Below are 24,040 nucleotides of genomic sequence, written 5' to 3' on the forward strand. Positions count from 1 at the left end.
AAATATTTTACTGACTGCAATAGCACAGACCTGTTTAACCACATACTTTGTGATGACTCAGTTCTCCCACTAACCTTTGTTTGTATGGTACACCACAATATAATTTGGCTATAACTTGGTGTGACCACATCATTTGTTTTTTAAGTCCCTCTGTGTTTTTTTTCTCATACATCTGCAACAATTCACTTAGTGCTATTTGCCAATCACAAGTCCAAACAGAGGCAGTGAAATTGCATTCCCAGAATAACTATAAAGGGTTGATAAATTCATAAAGAGATTCCACCCCACTAGTAATCCAATACAAATTAAAATTAGAGCCACTTCCACTATCAAACGGGCAAAGCTTTTTAAAAGGATAAAATAAATGCTGGTGGGTATGTGTGATGGGCACCCTTGAACACTTTTGGTGAGAATGAAAACTGGCCTGAGTTTTCTGGAAAGCAATTTGGCAGTAGGTATTCACAGACTTAAGAGCTTTCCAAGCATTTGAATCAGTAATTTCACTTACAGGTTTTTATCCTAGGGGAATAATTTTGAAATGTGGGCAAAGATTTCTGTCTAAAGATATTCATGGCCCTGTTCCTGTTAACAGTGAAAAATAGGAACCCCCCTAATGTCCAAAAATAATGACATCAACTATATTATCAACAATTATGTAGGAATTTCAAATATTTATGAACAATTTGAATAACAGTATATAATTTTCAAGATCTAACATTGAGAAATAATGCCATTTGCAGCAACACGTATGGACCTAGAGATTATTATACTAAGTGAAGTAAGTCAGAAAGGGAAAGACAAATGCCATATGATATCACTTATATGTATAATCTAAAATATGACACAAATGGACATACCTATGAAACAAAAACAAACTCACAGACATAGAGAACAGACTTGTAGTTGCCGTGGGGAAGGGAAGGATTGGGAGTTTGGGATTAGCAGACTCAAACTATTATATACAGAATGGATAAACAACAAGGTCCTGCTGTATAGCACAGGGAACTATATTCAATATCCTGTGATAAACCATAATGGAAAAGAGTATGAAAAATAATATATATATAACTGAATCACTTTGCTGTACACCAGAAGTTAACACAACATTGTAAATCAACTGTACTTCTATAAAATTAAAAAAAACAAACAAAAAGATATAACATTGAGGAAAAAATAAAAAGCAGGGTACAGTACTATATTTTCTATATAGTTCTATTATATAAAAAATATAAATATGCAAAGTAAAAGACCCAACGAAAATAAGCCAAAACGATGAGTGCTTTTTTTTCCTGAAATGTGGGTAATTTATGCTATACTTTTTATATTTCCTGATTCTTTCAAGTTTTCAATAATAAGTATACAACAGTTTCATTTTTTTAATTAACATAAACAGCCCTATAAAGGACAGCATGTCAGTTGGACCATGCTAAAACACTCCTGACTGTGAGTTGGAATTGCTTCGCTACAACATCTATCCACAGGTCCCAGGTCTACTTTCTAGAGTTACATAGAGTAAGTCTACAACTGCTGCAGAGGTATTTCAAGAAGGTCAGTTAGCAACCTTCCCCACCTCCCACCTCCATAACCCAGCTCCCCCCACTTCTGTCAACTTCCTCTCTGCCTAACACTTTCAGCTGTTCTCTGTCAGGGTTTCCGATTTCACCAGCCTGCTTACCTTGCTCCAGACAGGCTCCTGTTTAATAAGTTTCCTCTAAAAATATGATATTCAGAACTAAAGACAGGTCTCCAGAATTCTAAAGTACAGCTACAGTTATGCCACTCCTCTGCTTAAGAACTTCCAAAGGCTCTTACCAGAAGATCAGACTCACCAGCTTGGCATTAATGCCCTCCTGGATCTGGTTCCAGCCTTTTGTACTTCTAACACACTCTACACCAGTGCTTTCAAGCTATGGGTTGCTATGTATTAGTGTCATGAAATCAGTTTTTTAACCAGCATCAAAAAAAAAAAGTAGAATAGAATAGAAAATACCAAGTTGCATTGCACATACTAAAGACAATGTCACAGGGTGTACACACACACACACACACACACACACACACACACACACACACTAGGTTACTAGGTCATAGCTGAAATGTATTTCTTACTGTGAGTGATGATCAAAAAATTTGAAAGACACTGCCCATGTCAGAGCCACATCAGGCCAGCAGCTTGTCTCCAATCTTGCTTTGTACTGCCTTTAATCCCACTGTTCCCTCAGCTAGGAATTCTCCCTGCTCTCTGCCTACTGAAATCCTTCAGCGTCCTAATAAGACAGCACATCCTCCCTGAAGTGTTCCCCATTTTCCCTCATGTGTGATCCTGAAGTGATGATCTCATACCTTTCTTATAGCCCTCAAAACAGCCTGCCTTGTACTGTAGCTTTGTCTGTACACTGAGTTCTTAGAGTACCTGGAGGGCAGGGCTGTGTCTTACCCACCTTTGGATCCTTCGAAGACCCAGAAGTATAGTGAACCGAACTGATGCTCAATAAATGTCTCCCCAACTGAATATTTTCTCTATCTCCTTCCAGGAACATTTTCTGGTGTGCTTCCTCCTTCTATTTTCTTGACCATAGGCCCCAGTAGGCATAAGATCTGTGTCCTGGGGCCCACGTTATCTACAGTGGTGCCTCTAAAAACCAGTCTGTCCTGAAAGTGTTCATCTTTCTTGAGGAGGAATAAGAGAAATAAACATATTTCTATCCATTTTAAAGATCTCTCCTTTATTTGAGAGCATATCTCTCCTATACTTTTGCTGTTAAGATGTATTTTTATGGAGCACTGTTGACGGTAAATTAGAAAACAGTAGTTGATTTCTAGTGTGTGTATGTTAATTGTCTTTATTTGGCAAAATAAAAAGCTGGTAATTCGTCTTTAAAAAGATTAAAATTAAAAATTACTGGTTGCAAACTACAAAAGCTTGGGAATCAACTACCCTTTCTGGGCTGGCTGAAGATAGGTTCACTTTCTTAAATGCTAGATAAATTCACTGACATAGGGCTGGAGGAGGGTTTCTCTTCTCATCTCACGGACTACTATTTATTGGTCTACTCTCCTCCTCTGACGTTTCCACCCTCCGGTTCCTAACGATGTTAATCACGGCAGAAGTCCCCGGGGTGAGACAGTGTATCTCTGGCCCTTTAAATGGGGGCGTGGTGTAGAGGGGCGGACCGCCCAGGAGAGACCGGGTGAGAAGAGGAAAGCGGAAGCATAGGCACCGGGTAGATACTGCGCGTGCGTGGGGCTAGAGCAGGGGGCGGGTCACGTGGGCTGGGGGTCCTGGGCTGGAAAGGCTGAGAGCTCAGGTAACGAATCTCCGGAGAGCGGGCCAACGGGGTGGGCGCAGGGGTGGGGGGGCTGTACCCGGGGCGGGAGGAGAACGCGTGCCGGGTCCTTGAGCCTCGGCCCTTTCCCCCGCGCGACAGCGGGGCGGCCTTGGAGTGGCTGACCGAGCGGCCCCTGATGGGCTAACTGGACCAGGGCCCACCGTCCGGGCGGGGTTGACTCTGGGGCGGAGGAGAGTGTCCTGTGTTTGGCCTGGAACTGGCTTAGGCAGTTTCCACTTGTTGGTTCCAAAGAATGTGAAGCTGAGGTGCAGGTGCACCCGCTTCCCCAGATTGTGAGACTTGGAGGCCGGTAATCACTCCTCTCCCGCAGCGGAGCAGGTGTGTAGCCCGCCTTTGGGGTCTGGAGCGCAGGTGTAGGCTCTTCCATCCCTCGAGGCCTGGGATAAGTGTGCTTCCCGAGTGTGAGGCAGAAGCTTAGATGGGGTGTCCATCTAAGGATTGGTGCGCACCCTGTGAGGCTCGGTGCAGTTTCTTTCTGCTTGCAAAGTGTGCCCCAGAGTGAGGGCAGCAGGGGACACGTGAGGCCATTCCTGTGTCCTGGTTAGTTCTCCAAGTGTGGTACTTGGGGAAGGAGTGGTGGGGCAGATGGAAACAGCTGCCTAAAATGTTTGGGTGTGTTTCAAAGGAGGAAACGTGGGATGAAGTAGTATCAGTGAGAAAGGTTTCATGGCCTCGGGTGGTCAGGAACTGCTGGGGAGCCTTCTGCAAACAGGCATGCCTCCTTCATACCCTGCTAATATTAGATTAATACTAGAATGGTCAGGAAGGCTGTGTCCTCTACCACACTCCCCGACCCACAGCAAACAAACCAAACATGGTAACTTCTGGTGCCAACTTTACTCCAGATGTCTGCGATTAGGAGATAAATTAAGTATCAGGTGTGTGTTTCAAGTATCTCTAATATAAATGGGGATGGAGACTCTACATATGTTTGTGTAAGATATGGGTTTGCTCATGGTTAAATTTAAGAAGAGTAGCTATTGAAATCTCTGTCAGTAGCTGGTGTGTTCCATAGAATGCAGAATAACGATAAATGGGAGAAAAAATTCTGGTTGAACTATTGGCTTCGTATGTCAAAGAGACATATGTGAGGAAATATTTTCCGGAGGTCAAGGGAATAGTATGTTGATTATCCTTTATACATTTCCTTTGTACCTGGACCAGCGTCAGCAGATGGATGTTTTCTGTCTTCCAGAATATTGGGACCTTTTGGTGGTTTTTCAACTCTTTCCCACCCTTTCATAGACATATCAACCATTGTGGCACCAAATGCCAGTTATGTATGTGAATGAAAAGTAAGGCCTTTTGAACTTAAGTATGTTTAACTTTTGTTTATAGTTTTCACAGAGTTTAGGTAACATCTCTTAACCTACAGCTTCGGGTGTCATCTGTATATATTTGTAAGAACAAACTGTTCTATTCTTAAATGAATCTTGAATTAATGTGTGAATTATCTTCATTCTGTATAACAGCCTTTGTGTTACGTCATCCAAGCTTAAGCACCCTAGAGAGAAATCTCCTACCTCCAATATTTATAAGTTTCAGGGAAGGACACTGGTTGGCCAGATTGGATGCAAGAATGTCATGTGCTTATTCTTCTGGCGAAGCAGAGAGGGTATTTGACTGGCAGCACCACCAAAATTACATGGTTGAAGTGGAGGAGGAGCAGTCTTCCAAAGGAAAGATGGGTCTGTTTCTGAAGTCCATGAGTAAGGGTGAAACTTGAGCACCCTCAAAAAGTACCTTGAAAAGTGAGTACCCCGGGAAGGAGTCATGTTGGAGACTGATCTCTCAGGAAGTCCAGCACGGCCAGTTTTTGCTCCATGTTGGGACAGCGTGCTGTGTTACTTTGAGCACAGGTGACACAGATTGCCGTGCATGAGGCATGTGAGAAGTGAGACCAAAAGGCCAGTGGATACCCACCCCCTCCCCCCATGCATGCTCTGAAGCTTGTAGTTATTGAGTGGAGCGGTATGCAGAGTCCCTGGCTCTGTGTGAATCATTTCTTTTTTTCTTTTTCCATTTGCCATAGATAATGGTTGAATTCCTATAAACTGAATGAACATATGATACATTTTCACTGTTTTCATCTTGGCCTATAGGCTGAATTAATGTAAAAGAACACAAAATATTTGAAATTGTGGAGTTTGTGTCATGTCATATATGAGGGAAATGATCATTTAAAAAAATCAATGTTAGGGATTAAAAAAAAACCTCACTTAGATGCAAAGAGGGGAACTTGCAAGGTGGGAGGCTTTTGGGGGCAGAATGACTAACCATATCTTATTTTGAATGACCAGAACTGCTGTTTAAGGCTCTGGAAGCCAGTGATGCAGTGTTGCTTGGCTGCTTACCTAGGGAGGGAGGGTGGGGGGGAGGTGGTTAGGTGGATGGATTGGTGGGGTGAATAGCTACTATGTAATTAGGCACTGGGAATACAGTGATAAAAAAAGGGAGATATGATCTTTGTTTCCCTGGAACCTACATTCCAGTTAAGGGAAGGGAATGGAGGTTCAGACATGAAAAAATGATTGCAATGTGGTAAGTGTGATAAAAGGAGAACAATGTTACAGGTGCTTGTTAACCAGGAACCTAGTTTAGTTGAGCAGGACAAAAAGAAGCTTTTTTGAGGAAGCAGAGTTTTAGCTGATATCTGAAGGATGAATATGATCATCTGTAGTTGACAGTCCAGATTACATAAAGGTAGAACTCAATTATAACTTGGTTTATTATGGCATAGATTCCTGCATGCTATGAGTCAAATAATATCATCTGAAGCTTAACAATTACAGGTAATAAAACTGGTATATTTAGGGCTTCCCTGGTGGCACAGTGGTTGAGAGTCCGTCTGCCGATGCAGGGGACACGGGTTCGTGCCCCGGTCCGGGAAGATCCCACATGCCGCAGAGCGGCTATGCCCGTGAGCCATGGCCGCTGAGCCTGTGCTCCGCAACGGGAGAGGCCACAACAGTGAGAGGCCCGCGTACTGCAAAAAAAACAAAAAATAAACTGGTATATTTAATTTGCAACACAGGTGTTATTCCTATCTTCCAACTCTTGTGTTGATCAGCAGATATTTATTGAATGTCTACCTAGCTATGCAAGTCAGTGAGCCCAGTGATGTGGAGTATACAGAAACACCTGGCCCCATTTCTGTTATGCAGCTGGGGAGAAAAGATGTAGTCACATGGTAAGTTAACTAATGAATCAATATAAGGAAAGTGCCAAGCTGCTGTTCTAAAGAAGACATGCGTTCTGGATTCAGAGGATGTTTAGGGAAGGAAGGTTCCCAGAAGGAAGGATGGAAAGAAGGGATTTAGATAAATGGAAGGAAAAGGAAAGGGAAGGTGAATTCGTGTGGGCAGACATGGAGGGAAAGTGGTAGCTGTTCTTTTTTTGGGGGGGCTGCATTGTGTCTTCGTTGCTGCGTGCGGGCTTTATCTAGTTGCCGGGAGCGGGGGCTGCTCTTGGTTGCGGTGTGCGGGCTTCTCATCACGGTGGCTTCTCTTGTGGAGCACGGGCTCTAGGCGCACAGGCTTCAGTAGTTGTGGCACGCGGACTCTAGAGCGCAGGCTCAGTAGTTGTGGCGCATGGGCTTAGTTGCTCTGCGGCATGTGGGATCTTCCCGGACCAGGGATCGAACCCGTGTGTCCCTTGCATTGGCAGGTGGATTCTCAACCACTGAGCCACCAGGGAAGTCCTCGAAGTTTTTCTTGAAGGACTCTGAATACAAATAATAAGTTTAGTCGTAAAGGAACTGTTATTCTGCCTGGAATGGCTTAGAATTTGGAATTTTATCCTGTAGGCATTGGGGAGCTGTTAAAAAAGAGTCCATTTACCAGAGAAAGATAATAGAAAACAAATAGAAGTTAATTCTCTATTACATTTTTCTTCACAAAACAAACCACAAGAAGATAAAAGAAAACAAAGAAATGGGAAGAAGAGAAATACTTGGATTGGGAAGACCAGAAACAAAGTTGACGTGTAAAATCGCTTTCATATCATGATTTTGTGATATCTTTCAGGGGATATAGTATATTTAAAAAAAACAAATTTGATTTGATTTCAGTGTAATGTGAAAACTGTCTCATATAACACTTTTGGGAGGAAGAGAATGTCAGTGAATAAATAGGATCCTGGAACTTGAGAACAGTTGGGAATGTCTGCCAAGGTTAAAAAAACTGGTGGAAGAGTTCCTCATTTACCTGGCCTAATATAGGTCACATTCTAGAGTCTTATTCAGTTGGCCAGTTTTGTAATGGGGTCATTGCTGTTTATATGGTACACATCTTTTTAAAAAAATTTTTTTAGATGGTCCTTGAATCTTTTATTCATTGGTCGGGAGTAATTAAGAGGGAGTAGCCTTGGGAACTGTCGGGATGTCAGACGATCTTTGGTTGGAACTATTAAAGTATTAGTTTATGAGCACTCAGAAACGGACAGCATACTGGGTAATCATGATTCTGTGATATGCATTTTCTGTTAGGTTAATCTGATATCATGTAACCTATTGTGTAGTCTGAAGGTACTCTCTGGCATGGCGTCCCCTTAAGAACTGTAAAAACACTAGATCTCAGGACGGTTGGGTGAAAACTAGTTATAGAATTGTATCTTGAGAGGAAATTATCAGTAGTTCATTTCTTTGTACTGGGATAGCACTTACGTGATATCTGAAGGCAGTATCTGCATCGAGTGTGTAATATCAAGCATCATATATTAAGCATTTCATCATTGGTCTGTATATTGGAAGAGTTTGATCAATAAATATTTGGGCAACACCAGGTGACAAGGGAGGGGTTAGTATTTCAGAATGTTGGCGATGTGGCCAGAAACAAATTAATTGAAGTTGTTAGTGTATTTGTTTCCTGTTCCTGCTGTAACAAATTATCACAAATTTACTGGCTCAAAAAAACAGATTTATTATTTTACAATTCTGTAGTGCACAAGTCCTGCACGGGTCTTACTAGGCTAAAATCGAACTGTGGCAGGGCTGGGGTCCTTCTGGAGACTCTAGGAGAGGGTCCATTTCCTTGTCTCTTGCAGTTTCTGGAGACGGCCTGAATTTCTTGGCTCCTGGCACCTTTCCTCCATCTTCAAAGCCGGCAACATAGCATTTCTCTGACCCTGCTTCTGTTGCCACATCTCTTCCTCTGACACTCTCTTCTGCCCCTTTCTTCAACTTTTAAAGACTCTATGGTTATGTGAGGCCCATCTGGGTAATGCAGGACCAGCTCCCCAACTCAAGATACTAATTGGATCACATCTACAAAGTTCCTTTTGACGTGTAAGGTAACATAGTCTGGGGATTAGGATGGGCATCGTTGGGTACTATTATTCTGCCTACCACAGGTAGATTCAGGCACAGCTCAATTTCAGAAGCTGCTCTAGTGAACTCTCCTTCTCAAAAAAAATCTGACCTTTTGATTCAGTAAGTCTATTTGGGTTGGAAAAATTTGCTAACATAAAGAAATAACTCCTGGTAAGTGACAAAAGAGGAAGTTGATGTACAAAAAGGCATAATTTTAGAATGAGTTAATAGTATAATTAAAAGTTTGTATTAAGTGTCTCTGATGCTCTGCTGGGGCCTGTACTAGTCGTAGACAGACAAAACCCCTACCATTCAGCTCATGAGGAAACTTCTAATATGGTATCAGAAGTATATCCTTCTGGTAAGGTAGCCTTCTGATATGCTTAGCCCTGGCTAGACTTTTACAAAAGTACCAGATCTTGTTTCAGGGTCTTTAACTTGAGAAGAATTTGGAAATCTTGAGGAAATTTTAAATTTCTTGAAAACCTAAACTGTGTCCAGGCATTATTCTAAGTGCTTTACAGTCATTATATCGTTTATTCTTCACAGTAACTCTGCAAAATAGGTAGTTGCGTTCTTAAGACTCAGGACTCTCAATTGTAAGTGACCCCCACCTCCCCCCCCCCCCGAAAAAAAGAAAAATTGGGAGAGTACGTTGGCTTATGTTGCCAAAATGCCAGAATGCTGTGGCCGGAGCTAACATCATAAAAGACTGGAACCTGGAGCCTGAATGAGATCAGGACACTCGTTCCTCCTCGTCTCCGCTTCTGTTTATAGATTGCTTTCATTCTTGCTAGAGAATTTGTACCTAGAATGTAAATTCTGTTGATAGAGGCAGATCCCCAGTGACAGATGCATAGTAGATGTTTAGTTGATACGTGTTGAATAAATGACCTCCTTTTTTGCAGAACAGGATGGAGTGGAGGGTGGGGAATATTGCTCAGCCTTATTATTAATTGTTTAAAGAACAGTGGAAATGACTCTTCCATACCAGTTCCATTTTAGTGAATCCTGGTGAAGGACCCTGGCTATATTGTGCAATCTCTGTTACCAGGGGCTTTTTGATTGGCAGCCTCTACGAGAACCACATGGTTTGAAGGAGGCTTTCCCAGAACAAGAGGTGATGCTCTGGGCAAACAGCACAAATGGCCACAATATTTCATCTTACAGATGTAGAAATAGAGGGGCTCAGAAAGGGTAGACAAATTGACCAAGGTCATAGATGGGAATTGGTAAACCCCGATTCAAATATGGTTTTAACTGACTCTTTGGTTTATGTTCGTTCCAGTTTGCTGCTACATCACACTAGTAGGAGCTCGGTGAAGTGAAGGTTGGAAATGAAGTAGGGCAGCATGGCAGGATGATGTTATTTTTTTCAGAAAATGCTTGATTTCTTGAAACTTCTTCAGTGCAGTCTTGGTGTTCACAGATGCTGAGCTGTTCTGAGAACCTTTCATTAACTCCAGATAGAAGATATAAAAAGAACCAGGAAAAAATTGTTTTCCTTTCTGAGTTATTTTGGGGACACAAATATGAAGAATGAAACATTTTAGGTTATTGAATCATTTAAAGTTTTTGTTCTTGTTATGTGGTCTTTTCCACTATTTAAAAAAATGTGTAAGAATAAAACTTAACTGTACTCAGGAAACACTGAATGTGAATTTGTGCATACTTGCAAACATTCCTTGACTAATTGAAATCATTTTTGCTAAGTGGTACAAATAAGAGTGAACTTTATTAAGAAGTAATTTGTCATGAGCCAATTCAGTCTCCTTTGAAGAAGGGCTTGTAAACGCTAATATTGCTCCTGCCTTTGGCTCATTGCAAAAGGAGAAGTACATTTAGTACCCGAGATTGGAAAGATGCTTTCAAATGTTGCCAGTTACAGAGTGCCCTCAGTTATGTCTTCTAGGAATGTAGTTGATAGCATGTGTTTGTAGGACAGAGCGTTAGAGTCTGTCTTCTGCAACATGTGAAAGGAATTAGTCTGTTTGGTAATGTACCAAATGTACTAGCTAGAAAAGTTGGTTTCAGCTCTTGAAAAATCAGTCTTCATGAGTCTGCATGTCTTTCTTATGCATAGTAGATATTCATTTTTAAAAATATGATAAAAATAAATATTGAAGGAAGTGAAATTCATTTTAAGTGTACTAAAAAAATGACCATAACCAGATAAAATTGTTAGTGAGTTTTGGGCATATTATTTTATTTTATTTTTTAACTTATTATTATTATCATACAAATGTGAGCAGGCACTCTTCCCACACTCACATTGTATCATGAGTGCATTTAAAAAAAAATAATTTTATTTATTTTAGGCTGCGTTGGGCCTCTGTTGCACGTGGGCTTTCTCTAGTTGTGGTGAGCGGGGGCTACTCTTCACTGCGGTGCATGTGCTTCTCATTGCGGTGGCTTCTCTTGTTGTGAAGCGCAGGCCCTAGAGCGCATGGGCTTCAGCAGTTGTGGCGCATGGGCTCAGTAGTTGTGGCTCGTGGGCTCTAGAGCACAGGCTCAGTAGTTGTGGGGCATGGGCGTAGTTGCTCCGCGGCATGTGGGATCTTCCTGGACCAGGCCTCGAACCTGTGTCCCCTGCGTTGGCAGGCGGATTCTTAACCTCTGCGCCACCAGAGAAGTCCCTGGGCATGTTATTTTAAAAAGAACAATAGCAACAACTAATTCTCAACTCCCTTTAAAAAAATTAATTCTTTCAGTGGCTCAGAGGTTGTCAGCCTTTTTTTCTGCCTTCACTTCAGTAAGGAATAAGAGTAAGAGAAGTTCGTTTGGTGGGGAAGTTTGGTGGTGGTGGTGATTATGCCCTCTGCGGGCAGTATGTAGTTTGAAAAAGCTTTCTACTGAGAATTACTGCTAGTTGTTGGGTACTGTGGAAAACACCTAGTCTAGAAAACAAAATGACCTTTGTTTTTATTATCATCATTACTATGGCATTGTTCCTATTTTCATATGTTTGCTTCTTTATTCTAAACAGGAAGAGCTAAGTGATGGACTTTTTAAAGTTTGGTTACTTGTAGCCTAATTATAACACAAACTAAAAACATTTAAGGGCAAATTTAATCGTTAAACTTATAATTTTTTTCCCCCCAAATATTTTTAGTTTTCTAGAAATTTTGCAGACAGCTGTTTTCTAGACAACTTTTAAAGTAAACCAGATTACCTGTTTCTTTTTGATATGGTATTATATCATTTAGAGCTGTGAAAAATTAAAAAAAATTGCATACATTTCTTTTTCTTTAGTATTTCAGTTTTCCCTGAAAATGTCTGTCTTTAACTAGCCTTCTATCTAGAACTCTCTAGTCAGCTGTGGAATTATTTTATCCTGGCATCATTGTTGTCTCCCCTAATAGATCTGAACCTTTAGATTTGCCAGTGTCCTGTTAAGTGATTAGCTATCCATTCTGCGCCCTCTGTGTCTGCACTAAGTTCCCTTAGAGGTCTATGGCCCTGTATGGATGACAGTGACAAAACTGGACTATATGCTTATCTTCAAGGAGAACTGGAGATATGCTCAGGTTTGGGAATGTGAAGACGGGTTAATTTCAGCTTTTGGCACCAGTTACCCTCTTGTTCTTAGGTACATAAATCTAGTTGGTACCAGGTCTAGTGGCTGAGCTTGCCCCAAGTCTGTCACTATCACCAGACTTAGGACTTCGGGTGGTGGACCACTTCCTAGACTCCTGAGTCAGATGTTCCTCCTTTGTGCTCCCATAGAAACCTTCCCTGCATATCATAGCCCATACCCTAGGATTGATTTCTGTTTGCCTGTAGTCAGATGATTGAATGAAGAATCAGTTTCCACAGAAGTCTGACCCAGTAAGTCTTTGGAATGTCCAGTTGAGGAAATCTAAATGATACATATTTTTTCTTTTTTGAAAAGAGATCATCATTGAATTCATCATGATCTAAGCCCAAAAAACAGAACAAAACAAACAAAAACTTGCTTGGATTGACCGAATACAGTTATTAAAAGTAAACATGGACAATGAACCAGACCATGAAAATGTGGAACAGAGCCTCTGTGCCAAGACTACTGATGAAGAACTGAATAAGTCTTTCAATCTGGAAGCTTCACTTTCAAAATTCTCCTGCATAGATCTGGACAAGGAACTGGAGTTCAAAAATGATCTGGTAAAAATTCAGCTTTTGTCAGGTTTGAAGTTTAACCAAAATGTTGGTTAGAGTGTACTTTATGATCCAAAGACTCTAAATATATCATTTTTTGCATAGATTAATAGGCATCTATATACAGTTTTATGCGATACTATTACTCTTCATTTGTATAGCTCATTACAGTTTATGAAACACTTTAATACATCTTCTCATTTGAGCTTCACAACACTGATACTCCATTTTGTGGGGGAAGAAACTGAAGTGCAGCTATGTTGAATGATGTCTCAATATCATAGAGCTAGTGATAGGTTTAGAATTCTTGTGCAGTGATTTTTTTCCTCATTGGTTTGATATTAATAGGTTTTTGTGGCCATGAGACTATTTAATGACAAGTTGTTTGACCTAATCATCCACCACCATAATTTATGAAATACTAAGAAATGCAGTGTCAGACCTTTGTGTATTGCTTATGGCTTATGTCTAAACTTAGAAAATTAGGGCTTGTCATAAGAAATGCTGTTTTGTTTAAGAAAGCAGATGCCAAAGCCCTTCAACAGAAGCTTTCTGGAAAGGGCTGTGAGGATGGTGGCATCAGTGCATATTTGTCCTTGATAATCACTGAATATGCGGATAGTCTGTAGTCTTTTGACCTGACCCTTTCTATCATAGGTTATTGAGTTGGCTGTCTGTGTGCAGAGTTTGGTGGTATGTTTGTCTCTTAATTGATAATGGTTCTAATCAATTAAAACGCCCTCACAATTATAAGAGGGAAAGCATTATTATGTGAGCATTAATTTCTTTTCTCTATTTAGATTGATGATAAGGAGTTTGATATTCCTCAAGTTGATACTCCTCCAACACTGGAAAGCATACTAAATGAAGTAAGTATATACTAATGATCACTATCATTTTATGGCATTGATTTGAATACTTCTGGGTTATAGTGTCTGTCTCTAGACCTGCATTGTCGAATATGGGAGCCAATAGTCACATGTGACAATTTAAATTTAAACTGATTACAGTTAAATAAAAATTAAAACTTCATTTACTCAGTTATACAGGGCACACTTCAAGTGCTCAATTGTCACATGTGGCTAGTGGCTACTGTAGTGAACAGCATAAATACAGAATATTTCCATTATTGCAAAAAGTTCTGTTGGAGATGCTGATCTAGGTTGTGAGCTTCTCAAGGGCAGAAGCTATGTCTTGTTCATCTCTGTGCCCAGTACAATGCCTCATACTTGGTAGATTAAAGAAATGTTTTAGTAAGTGAGTTGAAATACTAAATTCATGACACTTTTGAGATTTGTGTTATGTTTTGATAATGTTATCTCTACCAGTGGTATTCAAATAGCTTGTCCTCTGATACAAAAGAGCATCTGCAGCCTTGTAATGCACTTCATCACTGTTCTATATAAAGAAAATGAAGCCTCCATAGTTTATCTTGTGAAAACCATCTCTATTAAAAAGGTTTTTAGAGTTATGAAATGACGTTCCTTTCTGAATTAGATCATAAAGGCCTTATAAAGGAACTCTGTGGAAGTACATGTTGGTGAAGTGTGCCAGTTTTTTTGTACCCTGCATCTGCTGACAATTCTTCAACTCAGTCTTCTTGATCTTTAAAAACTTGCTTAAGACTCCCATTGGAGGCTTTAGCTTCTAATTTGAGAAAGATTTTTTTTGTGATACGTGGGCCTCTCGCTGGGCCTCTCACTGTTGTGGCCTCTCCCGTTGCGGAGCACAGGCTCCGGACGCGCAGGCTCAGCGGCCGTGGCTCACGGTCCTAGCCGCTCCGCAGCATGTGGGATCTTCCTGGACCGTGGCACGAACCCGTGTCCCCTGCATCGGCAGGCGGACCCTCAACCACTGCGCCACCAGGGAAGCCCTGAGAAAGATTTTTAAAAATCTATTTCAGATACATAGTTGTGTTTTCTAAAAGATAATGATGCAAAGCTTCCTCAATAGACATGCCCACTGACCCCATAGGTCTGAGTGGGTTGGGCCCTGGTCTTTATTACTTCTTTATCTATACTTGCAAACTACTTTCTCAGTGAATTGTATCTTTTATTTTTCTTTTATTTCTTTTTTAAAAAATATCAGCTTGATGTTGCTGTTTCTTTGAATGTATTTTAACTTCAGAAATGTTACATATGATCTGTGTTAATAAGACTTAAGCGTTTTTAATTTTGACAAAGAAGGCTTTGGTCAATGAAAGAATATCCTGTTACAGTGCTATTTATTTATTGCTTCCTAATATAGAGGAAATCTTTCATTTAGCAATGAAGAGATTAATTTTAGTCAGTTTTGATAACATGGTCTTAATCACATTATTTCAGTTACTAAGTGAAGAATAAAAATAATCTTAGAGGACTGTGTACAAAGCACTATTTGTACATCTTTATATAATAATGGCAAAGAAAATAATGCTCATGAATGAGACTGTAGTTCATAATGAAGGAAAACTGTCTTTGCAATATTTACTTATCTACTAGTAACAGCAAGTATAGTCATTAGTGGTTTACTGAGACGATAATACTGTTATCATCCCCAATAGTAATTTGGGTGCCTTGTGTATTTGGGTCATAGTGTTAGATGCTGGGATTATAAAGTGCTGCATGACAGTCTCTGACTTTGAGAGAGAAATAGGACTGGAAATTGGCCAGCTTTCATACCACCAGGGAGCGAGGCAAGGGAATAAGTGAAAGTAAAAATAATTTAAGTTGTAGAATGTTATGAAGAGAAAAAGGGGGAAGAAGTATTAAAGAAAATGATTTTAAGAAAGAAAAAAAAGACAGAAGTAGAAAGTGTAAATAAATAAGCACTTACTCCAGGATATATGGGTACATATATTCTTTGAAGCTCGTTAATATCATCCTGACAGGGTGCTAGGAAGAAGTGTACATCCAAGATATTTTACAGAAAGAGATGACTGAGACATCCTAAATCTCAGAATTTAGGGTATGAAATAATGTTACTAGGCCTTGTCATCCTTTGAAACTATGCTACTCCTGAGGTTTTTAATTTTGAAATTTTGTTCTCTAATCCTGACAGTCCTCCCCCTACCCCCACGTTCTCTTACCTCCATTAAACCTGCTCTTTGACCTCCTCAGGACCAAGTCTCTTGATCCTTCTTAGTCTCCCAGTCTCTGAGAGTAGCCCTGGCTTCACTTCAGTTCTACTGTTGGATTGTGCAGCCAGAAATTTCTTTTGAACTTTTAATTGAGGAACAACATACATATAGAAAAAGTGCACAGGCCGTAAGTGTACTGCTTGGTGAATTTTCACAAACAGAATGCTCTGTGTAAGCAGAGTCCAGATGAAAAAATGAAACATTACTAGCACCCCAGAAGCTCCTCTTGTGCTCCTTCAGTACCCAACCAGGATAATCACTATCCTGACTTCTACCGGCATTGACTGCCTTGGCTGCTTTGAACTTCATATAAATGGAATTATACAGTATGTGCTTTTGTGCATCTGACTTATTTCCCTCAATATTGTGTTTTTAGATTTATTCATATTTTTGCTGCATACAGTTGTTCATCCATTCCCATTGTTGTATAAAATTCTTTATGTTATATACCATTATTTATTCGTTCAACTGTTTATGGGCAGTTTTATAATTTCTGGTTTCTGGCTGCTATGAAAAGTGCTGCTGTGAATATTCTTATTCATATCTTTAGATACATCCACACATGTGTACATATACATACACACGCACTCACACACACATTTCTGCTGGGTGTGTACCTAAGAGTAGAATTGCTAGGCCATCAGGTATGGGCATGTTCAGCTTTGGTTGATACTGCCCCAGGTTTCTCAAAGTGGTTGTGATAATATATACTTCCTACAGCAATATATGGAAGTTCTGGTTACCATATCCTCATCAACTTTTGAATTTTTCTCTCTTTTTCATTTTAGCCATTCATACTTGTAGGTGTGTAGTGGTATCACGTCATAGTTTTAATCTGAATTTCCCTGAAGACTGATGAAATTGGGGTACCTTCGTATGTTCTGGCCATTTGGATATCTCTTTTGTGAATTGCTTTTTCATGTCTTTTGCCCACTTTTCTATTGAATTGATTTTTTAAAAATTTATAAGAGTTCTTTATATTTGATGGATATAAGTTTTTATTAGATATATGTATTGCAAATATCTTCTTTCATTCTGTGGGTTACTTTTTCACTCTCAATGGTTTCTTTTTTTTTTTTTTTTTTTTGCGGTACATGGGCCTCTCACTGTTGTGGCCTCTCCCGTTGCGGAGCACAGGCTCCGGAGGCGCAGGCTCAGCGGCCATGGCTCACAGGCCCAGCCGCTCCGCGGCATATGGGATCCTCCCGGACAGGGGCACGAACCCGTGTCCCCTGCATCGGCAGGCGGACTCTCAACCACTGCGCCACCAGGGAGGCCCTCAGTGGTTTCTTTTGATGAGCAGAAGTTCTTAGTAGTAGTTCAGCTTATTAAATTTTTCCATTATGATTAGTTTTTTGGTGCGTCCAGTTGAAGAAAATTTTGCAGATTCCAAAGTCATGATGATGCTTATTTTGTTTTCAAATCTTCCTTGTTCTGCCTTTCACATTAGATCTGCAATTAATCTGAAATTTTTGTGTGTGACGGTGTGCGGTATGAGGCGGCAGCACTTCCTGAGCACCGTTCTCTCCTGCGGTGTCACTTCTGTTTTAAATCAGGTGATCATATATGTGTTGCTGTGATTTCATGGGTCTTTCTATACTTGCCCCAATAGCACACTCTAATGTCTGAACCTTTATAATAGGTCTTGACATCTAGCAGTTTCAAATCTTCCAGCTTTGTTGTTGTTCTTCAAGATTGCCTTGCCTATTCTAGGTCTTTTTCATTTCCATGTAAGCTTGAGAATCACTTTACTAGTTTACACACACACACATACACCCCAGCTGAAGTTTGATAAGCTTGTGTAGATTTTACGCATCAATGTGGGAGAATTGATATCTCTACTGTGTAGCTAGTAATTTTAAATTCAGCCTTATGGATACCCTCAATTCTCTTCCTCCTTTTTTTCCCCCCACTTATCCTGTAAGCCTCAACCCTGGCTTAATTTAGCTAATCTGTTTTCTTTAATTATGTCTCTGGGCTGCTTAAGAAAATCAGATAAGATCCTGATTGACTCTCTTGCTTAAGACCTTGGTGCTGCAGTTCTTATTTATGAGTTGTTTCTGTTACCTTTCCCTATGGCAGGCTTTCCATTCTTGTACAGCTCTGAAGTAACACAGTAGCTCCTTGCTAACCCTCATCCTGTTCTTAGCAATCTTGTGTGTGGAGATATCTGAAAAACAGTCAGAAGTATGGCCTAAACCACAAAAGAAATGTTGGTACTAAAGATACAGACTTTGGAGTCATTAGCATGACATCATACTTGAAACTATAAGTATGGATTAGCTTGTTCATATAGGAAATGTGTGAAGTAGGAAGAGACAAGAATATAATCCTGGGGAACAACATAACTTAAAGGTTGGGCTGAGGACAAGTAGAGAACATGACTGATAGAAGAGGCCCCATAAGTTGGAGGAGTAGCAAAGAGATGTATTGGAAACCAAGGGAAGAGAAAGTTTCAAGAAGTGGGGCATGGCCAGTAGTGTTAAGTGATGCGTACAGGACAAGAGCATGCTAACGGAAAATAGGCTGGTGGGTTTGACTAGTAACTTCAGCAAGAGTAGTAGTCAGTAGCTGGTAATGGGTGGAGAAAGTGGAGGTAATGAGTATGGACTGCTCTTCTCTCTTAAGAATATGAATGGAAATGATAGGCAGAAGGTAGTCCGGCTGAAAGAGAAGGTAAGATCAGAACTTTTTTTCTTTAATGTCTGTTGCCCAGAATCAGCTTGTTCAAAGCTAAACTCATTCTGGTTCATCTGCTATTCTTTCTGCTTTCTTATCTCAGTTAGTAGTATCACCTTTTGCTAGTTGCTCAAGCTGGAAACCTTGGAATCTTCTTTGACTTCTTTCTTAACCCCCACAACCCCCCAAAACACACTGTTTAAATGGTAACCAGGAATTTTGGATTTTACCTCAGTAATGTCTCTTTCCTTATTCCTTCTCTTGACCCCTTCTGCTGCATTCCTGGACTGAACTCTCCTCTCTTTCCTTGACATTGCAATAGCCATCTTGCTGGTTCTTATTAGTCTCCCTGCCTGTCTCCCCCTCTACCCTCATCCATCTTCATACTGCCCCATTTATCTTTCTAAAGCATGGTTCCCATCATGTGTACATTTTTTAAAGATCTCAGTTGCCTTCCCTCTGCCTACTATATATAGTACATTAATTTATTAAGTAAATGAGTACTGATTATGTGTCAGGCATGGTACTAGGCACTAGGGTTACAGTGGTGGACAAATAGGGCCCTCCTGTCACCTAGCTTAATGGAATATAAGACTTTTACAATTTGCATCCCAGTTTATCTTTCTAGCATCACCTCCAACTCCTACTCAAATACTCCATTCATTTTAGACTACTTCCTTTTTCATGGGCAAAATTCATATTATGAAATCACTGTGTTTGCACATGCTGTTTCCAACCCAGAATGCCTTTCTTCTGTCTGCTTGTCATATTTCTTAAGGTAAACTATCTATAGTCAGGTGGTATTTATTTTCTTCAATTAGCCATTGGCTGTTAGTTAACTAGTAAAGCATCTATACAGGTTTGAATTTTAAGAAATATTTGGCAACTAACAATAATCTGCGTAACTGCTCCTACTTCTTCCAGCTACAAGAAAGAAATTTTTGGAGTGAACTCTTTGTAGGGAGAGATAACTAGAGTTGAAATTTAATTCTGTACTATGCCTCTCTGGTCAACAACAATGCGTGGAAAAGGGGTGAAAAACGGAATAAGTATATGAGTGTTTTGGAGAAACCCATTAACGCCTATTTGACTTATAGAGTATTTGGAATTTTGAATTTATTTATCCATGTTCTTCTAATTTAGACTGATGATGAAGATGATTCTTTTGTTCTTGAGGATCCTACATTGTTAAATATTGATACTATTGATTCTCACTCCTATGATACGTCGTCTGTGGCAAGCTCAGATAGTGGTGACAGGACCAACTTAAAAAGGTAAATATCCTTTTATTTTTTTCTTCTTTTTCTTAAGTTGAAATATAGTTGATTTACAATGTTGTGTTAATTTCTGCTGTACAGCAAAGTGACTCAGTTATACATATATAGACATTCTTTTTCATTTTCTTTTCCATTATGGTTTATCCCAGGATATTGAATATAGTTCCCTGTGCTCTACAGTAGGACCTGTTTATCCATTCTATATGTAATAGTTTCCATCTACTAACCCCAAACTCCCAGTTCATTCCCCGCCCCTGCCAAGCAACCACAGGTCTGTTCTCTATGTCTGTGAGTCTCTTTATGTTTCATAGATAGGTTCATTTGTGCCATATTTTAGATTCCACATAAAGGTGATATCATATGGTATTTGTCTTTCTCTTTCTGACTTACTTATTATTGATAATCTCTGGTTACACCCATGTTGCTGCAAATGGCATTATTTCATTCTTTTTTATGGCTGAGTAGTATTCCATTGTATATATGTATCACATATTCTTTATCCATTCATCTGTTGATGGACATTTAGGTTGTTTCCATGTCTTGGCTATTGTGAATAGTGCTGCTAGAAGATAGGGGTGCGTATATCTTTTTGAATTATAGTTTTGTTCAGATATATGCCCAGGAGTGGGATTGCTAGATCATATGGTAATTCTGTTTTTAGTTTTCTAAGGAACCTCCGTACTGTTTTCCATAGTGGCTGCACCAGCTTACATTCCCACTAACAGTGTAGGAGGGTTCCCTTTTCTCCATACCCTCTCCAGTATTTGTTATTTGTAGACTTTTTAATGATGGCCATTCTGACCAGTGCGGGTTGGTATCTCATTGTGGTTTTGACTTGCATTTCTCTAATAATTAGCAATGTTGAGCATCTTTTCATGTGCCTACTGGCCATCTTTATGTCTTCCTTGGAGAAATGTCTATTTAGGTCTTCTGCCCATTTTTCAATTGGGTTGTTTGGTTTTTTGTTGTTGTGTTGTATGAGCTGTTTGTATATTTTGGAAATTAAGCCCTTGTTGGGTGCATCGTTTGCAAATATTTTCTCCCATTCTTTTCGTTTTGTTTATGGTTTCCTTTGCTGTGCAAAAGCTTGTAAGTTTGATTAGGTCCCATTTGTTTACTTTTGTTTTTATTTTTGTTGCCTTGGGAGACTGACCTAAGAAAACACTGGTATGATTTATGTCAGAGAATGTTTTGCCTATATTTTCTTCTAGGAGTTTTATGGTGTCATGTCTTATGTTTAAGTCTTTAAGCCATTTTGAGTTTATTTTTGTGCATAATGAGAGGGTGTGTTCTAACTTCGTTGATTTACATGCACCTGTCCAACTTTGTCAGCACCAATAGCTGAAGAGACTGTCTTTTTCCTGTTTTATATTCTTGCCTCCTTTGTCAAAGATTAATTGACCGTAGGCGTGTGGGTTTATTTCTGGGCTCTCTGGTTAAGCATTCATTTAAATCACACTTGCATACAGTATGGCCTGCTGAAGCTCTGCATAGGAAGTAAGTAGAAGGCCCACTCAGGTGGAAATAAAATGCTTGCTAGACCCTGAATATTTAGGCACTGCTGAGGGGAGAGGATAAAAAGGTGGATGCCATGACGACTGTCTTCTGTACACCCAGCAGGAAGCTATAATAATAGCCAGGGACACCCAGAAGCAGGAGAGCCCTTAGAGGGTGCACACATCACACCTGGTACAATGTCTGTGGTGGAAATGTGGGGCTTGGTTTACCTCACCACCTTTCTGTTCCGTCCCTCCTCCCTCCACCACCTTCCTCCTGCTCTCTAAGGACAGCTCCAGTGTTTCTTCATTTCCTTGAAATGGGTTCAGAGGAGAGTCACAAAGATGATTAAAGATTTGGGAAAAGGACTTCTAACCCTATATAACTTCATTTTGGCTGCTTTTCACCTTCCAAATTCTTGGAGAGCACATAAAAGGAAAGAGAAGTGGAGGAAACATAATGTAAATACTTTATTGAATTCATGTGTAACTTTAATGTTGACAAGTTGTTGGTGTATTTTTCTTCAACTTCTTAAATTTTGCCTGTGTCAGTGCTGTCTTCTTTAGGTCGTCAACTCTTGTGGGATACGGGCCATGGCTGGATATATTAACCTGTTCATCCCTTTCTTCTACAAATAAATAAAATTTTTCAGCTTTATTGAGATATAATTGACATGCAGTACTGTGTAGATTTAAGGTATACAATGTGATTCTTTTTTTTAATTTTTAAATTTTATTTTTTTTTATACAGCAGGTTCTTATTAGTCATCAATTTTATGTACATCAGTGTATACGTGTCAATCTCAATCGCCCAATTCATCACCCCCCCCCGCCCCCGCCACTTTCCCCGCTTGGTGTCCATACGTTTGTTCTCTACATCTGTGTCTCAATTTCTGCCCTGCAAACCGGTTCATCTGTACCATTTGTCTAGGCTGCCCATATATGCGTTAATATATGATATTTGTTTTTCTCTTTCTGACTTACTTCACTCTATATGACAGACTCTAGATCCATCCACGTCTCAACAAATGACCCAATTTTGTTCCTTTTTATGGCTGAGTAATATTCCACTGTATATGTGCACCACATCTTCTTTATCCATTCATCTGTCAATGGGCTTTTAGGTTGCTTCCATGACCTGGCTATTGTAAATGGTGCTGCAGTGAACATTAGGGTGCATGTGTCTTTTTGAATTATGGTTTTCTCTGGGTATATGCCCAGTAGTGGGATTGCTGGATCATACGGTAGTTCTATTTTTGGTTTTTTAAGGAACCTCCATACTGGCTGTATCAATTTAAATTCCCACCAACAGTGCAAGAGGGTTCCCTTTTCTCCACACCCATTTATTGTTTGTAGATTTTCTGATGATGCCCATTCTAACTGGTGTGAGGTGATACTTCATTGTAGTTTTGATTTGCATTTCTCTAATAATTAGTGATGTTGAGCAGCTTTTCATGTGCTTCTTGGCCATCTGTAGGTCTTCTTTGGAGGAATGTCTATTTAGGTCTTCTGCCCATTTTTGGATTGGGTTGTTGGTTTTTTAATATTGAACTGCATGAGCTGTTTATATATTTTGCAGATTCATCCTTTGTCAGTTGCTTCATTTGCAAATATTTTCTCCCATTCTGAGGGTTGTCTTTTGGTCTTGTTTATGGTTTCCTTTGCTATGCAAAAGCTTTGAAGTTTCATTAGGTCCCATTTGTTTATTTTTGTTTTTATTTCCATTACTCTAGGAGGTGGATCAAAAAAGATCTTGCTATGATTTATGTCAAAGAGTGTTCTTCCTATGTTTTCCTCTAAGAGTTTTATAGTGTCTGGTCTTACATTTATGTCTCTAATCCATTTTGAGTTTATTTTTGTGTGTGGTGTTAGGGAGTGTTCTAATTTCATACTTTTACATGTAGCTGTCCAGTTTTCCCAGCACCACTTATTGAAGAGACTGTCTTTTCTCCATTGTATATCCTTGCCTCCTTTGTCATAGATTAGTTGACCGTAGGTGTGTGGGTTTATCTCTGGGCTTTCTATCTTGTTCCATGGATCTATGTTTCTGTTTTTGCGCCAGTAACATATTGTCTTGATTACTGTAGCTTTGTAGTATAGTCTGAAGTCAGGGAGTCTGATTTCTTCAGCTCCGTTTTTTTCCCTGAAGACTGCTTTGGCTATTTGGGGTCTTTTGTGTCTCCATACAAATTTAAGATGTTTTGTTCTAGTTCTGTAAAATATGGCATTGGTAATTTGATAGGGATTGCATTGAATCTGTAGATTGCTTTGGGTAGTACAGTCATTTTCACAGTATTGATTCTTCCAATCCAAGAACATGGTATATCTCTCCATCTGTTAGTATCATCTTTAATTTCTTTAATCACTGTCTTATACTTTTCTGCATACAGCTCTTTTGCCTCCTTAGGTAGGTTTATTCCTAGGTGTTTTATTCTTTCTGTTGTAATGGTAAATGGGCGTGTTTCCTTAATTTCTCTTTCAGATTTTTCATCATTAGTGTGTAGAAATGCAAGAGATTTCTGTGCATCAATTTTGTATCCTGCAACTTTACCAAATTCATTGATTAGCTCTAGTAGTTTTCTGGTGGCATCTTTAGGATTCTCTATGTATAGTATCATGCCATCTGCAAACAGTGACAGTTTAACATCTTCTTTTCAATTTGTATTCCTTTTATT

The 24,040-nt window shown here is 39.7% G+C and overlaps 1 protein-coding gene across 3 annotated transcripts in view; it reads left to right on the forward strand.

Annotated features, from left to right (window-relative positions):
* The first annotated feature begins 3,202 nt into the window (after nt 1-3,202).
* The window catches only part of VPS8 (VPS8 subunit of CORVET complex), a 299,498-nt gene continuing 278,660 nt past the window's right edge, over nt 3,203-24,040 (forward strand). For 2 of the 3 annotated variants that reach the window (XM_081234581.1, XM_081234583.1), the window contains exons 1-4: nt 3,242-3,308; nt 12,551-12,801; nt 13,596-13,664; nt 19,736-19,866. In XM_081234581.1, the coding sequence (XP_081090707.1) occupies nt 12,649-12,801; nt 13,596-13,664; nt 19,736-19,866 (353 nt within the window). In that variant the 5' untranslated portion in view covers nt 3,242-3,308; nt 12,551-12,648. The other variant, XM_081234582.1, reaches the window with a different exon arrangement.

Source organism: Mesoplodon bidens (genome assembly GCF_964165515.1).
Source record: "Mesoplodon bidens genome assembly, chromosome: 5".
NCBI classification, from domain to species: Eukaryota; Metazoa; Chordata; class Mammalia; order Artiodactyla; family Ziphiidae; genus Mesoplodon; species Mesoplodon bidens.